The sequence below is a fragment of the Octopus bimaculoides genome, chromosome 8 (assembly GCF_001194135.2).
Source record: "Octopus bimaculoides isolate UCB-OBI-ISO-001 chromosome 8, ASM119413v2, whole genome shotgun sequence".
Lineage (NCBI taxonomy): Eukaryota > Metazoa > Mollusca > Cephalopoda > Octopoda > Octopodidae > Octopus > Octopus bimaculoides.
This window is the reverse complement of record NC_068988.1, coordinates 40235074-40237537: the sequence shown is the minus strand read 5'-3', so window position 1 is coordinate 40237537 and position 2464 is coordinate 40235074. Positions and strand designations below refer to the sequence as shown.

Below are 2464 nucleotides of genomic sequence, written 5' to 3'. Positions count from 1 at the left end.
TATATACATATATACATATGTGTGTGTGTGTGTGTGTATTTAAATTTATTTATTTATTTATATATTTTATATAACATATATAATATACTATATCATATACATTTAAACATGTTCGCATATAATTTATGTAAATGATTATGTATGTATGTAGGTATGTACAGGGTACAGATAGTAAAACGGTAGAAGAATTAAATATTTATGCACTTACGGACGCAACAAGAGAGGTGATTTTATGTTGTTTCTCAATCTGCTAAACATAGTGGCTAAATATTCCTTATATAATACAATGCTTTCTGAGGAAAAATGTCACATCATATGGTCATGTGTTTCTCCTATGAAAGAAACGGTATGATCAGGTTTGTAATGGCTTCTATCATACCACCTCTCGATCAGTTTAGGCCTACGGTTAAATAACCACAGCAAAACGCAGCCTCGTATAAATATTACATAGCAGTCTAACCTCCTCAATATTCTCCACACTCGTATTTGCAAATACTATTATCCTACGTCAGTAAATTTGAACTTGTTTCGTAAAATTATAATTTTGAAACTATCTAAACAACAATAAACTACATACGAACAAATTGCTACACATGACAGCGCATGAATAACTGTGCTACAAAACTTGATATTAGAAGAAATACAACATCAGATGCAAATTCGTTGGAGCGGCAATCATTTTCTTTAGAAAACTAAGCCACATGGAGTAACGGCTACGTAAAGTACAGTCTGATCGCAAGAATATTTATATCTTCTCCGAATACATCTTCAATACTGTCAGAAGTAAATGTTTTTTGCAGCACAATCATAGATAAAAACTTATATACATGCAAAAATATTTTCAACAGTTGTCTTTCTGAGATGGTTTAATTGGATATCTATAATGATAAAAGCAGTAGACAACTAGACACTAAAGCATTGTAACTGTTTTTGCTTTATCTTTCTCTGGCAAAACCAGCTCGATTACGAGTACACTGTTTCAATTTCTAGCTCCAATCGTCTTCTTGACGTTATCAGGCTTGTTGTTAAATAAAACAATAACAAACAGTGTACAAGAGAATATATTTTCAAACTGCAAACCTGAGTTTGCAGCATGCTACTCAGATAATGATATATGGGAATCTAATAAGACACATACCAATATATCTAAAATAACATATACGCGGGCTACATTCGTTTGTTCGGCCGACTAAAAATCCTTATTCTTGTCTGTCCTCGGTCCGTTATCCTTCGTTACACAAAAAACAAAATATGAGCGAATTTCATTCATTGATATTCGTCACCTTAGTGTCTATCACATAATCTGTCCAGCAATCATCTCATAAATTTCATAACTATTTTCGATGGAAATTTGAGACTAGTAAGAAATTTACGATTACTAATTCTGTCAGATTTTGTCGTGTTTTCTTAGTATAAATAGACAGTACAAAATACCCATAACGTGGAAAAATTATTGCATTTAAAATTCAGCAAAAGACCGACCATAGAAACATTAAAAAGAAATGTATCATTCTTCGATGTCACAAAATATTCATGAACGATTCATCATTCAATTGTACAATTCACTATTTCCTCACTGGAATTTTCATAACATATTGTGACCACTGCAGCATTAATATCTATAGTACTAACACAAACATATACAGTAGCTTCAACAACATCAAAATCTTACTGATACCAGTTAACAGCTCCTATTGACAACAGTAAAGAATTCAACTCCTTTAACCCTTTAAGGAATGTTCAAGAAACAACACATTCTTTGGGTTTCTAAATTCTCTTTTACACTGAGAATTATTTGATGGTATAAACAGTACATGTATACATGTGGTTCCAAAATTTACCAAATGAAGTGACACATGTATACGCCATTGATAATTATCTGTAGAAGGAAAAAACATGCATTATTGTCTATAATTTTCCCTTTCAAAGTTTATATTAATTGAATCAAACAAACATATAATACTCATTTCCTTCGGCAACACAAAGTCATAGACATAGAAAAGAAATGAAAAAGTTCATTCTGACCTCCTTCCGTATAACATAGTCGTATCCCTTTCAAATAGTAACAGTATATTTCGTTCGTAGTTATGTGCAATAAAAGCTTAGAAAACAGTAGCTCCTCATAGGAACACAGTAAATTTATATCCGTGTCATGTAACACAGCTAAACTGTTTTAAGGTGTGTTATTCAACCGAGTTAACAATTACTAAGCGATGGACGGATGTCCAATATCCTATTTTACAAGTGTATAATATCATTAGCCCTTATAGTGTCTGTAATAAACACTGTAGTGAAAATCGTACAGGTGTTAATCTGAAAATTTAACAATCTTTTTTAAAACACTTTTACTTACTAACATCTTTTTTTTATTTAGTGTGTGTGTTGCCCATATATATATACACTTAAGACTTAGTTGTGGGTTGGGAGTTTGATCGGCAGAGGTCATTATTATTATTTATTTATT

General features: G+C 31.5%; 1 protein-coding gene across 3 annotated transcripts in view; it reads right to left on the bottom strand.

Annotated features, from left to right (window-relative positions):
- Positions 1–2464, bottom strand: part of LOC106876206 (neprilysin) — a 163357-nt gene that overhangs the window by 152505 nt on the left and 8388 nt on the right. Inside the window, exon 1 of one of the 3 annotated variants that reach the window (XM_052970055.1) lies at positions 2026–2176. The exons of 1 other annotated variant lie outside the window; for it this stretch is intronic. In XM_052970055.1, the coding sequence (XP_052826015.1) occupies positions 2026–2042 (17 nt within the window). In that variant the 5' untranslated portion in view covers positions 2043–2176. Of the gene's footprint in view, positions 1–208; positions 480–2025; positions 2177–2464 lie in introns of those variants that run through there. One more of the 3 variants, XM_052970053.1, reaches the window with a different exon arrangement.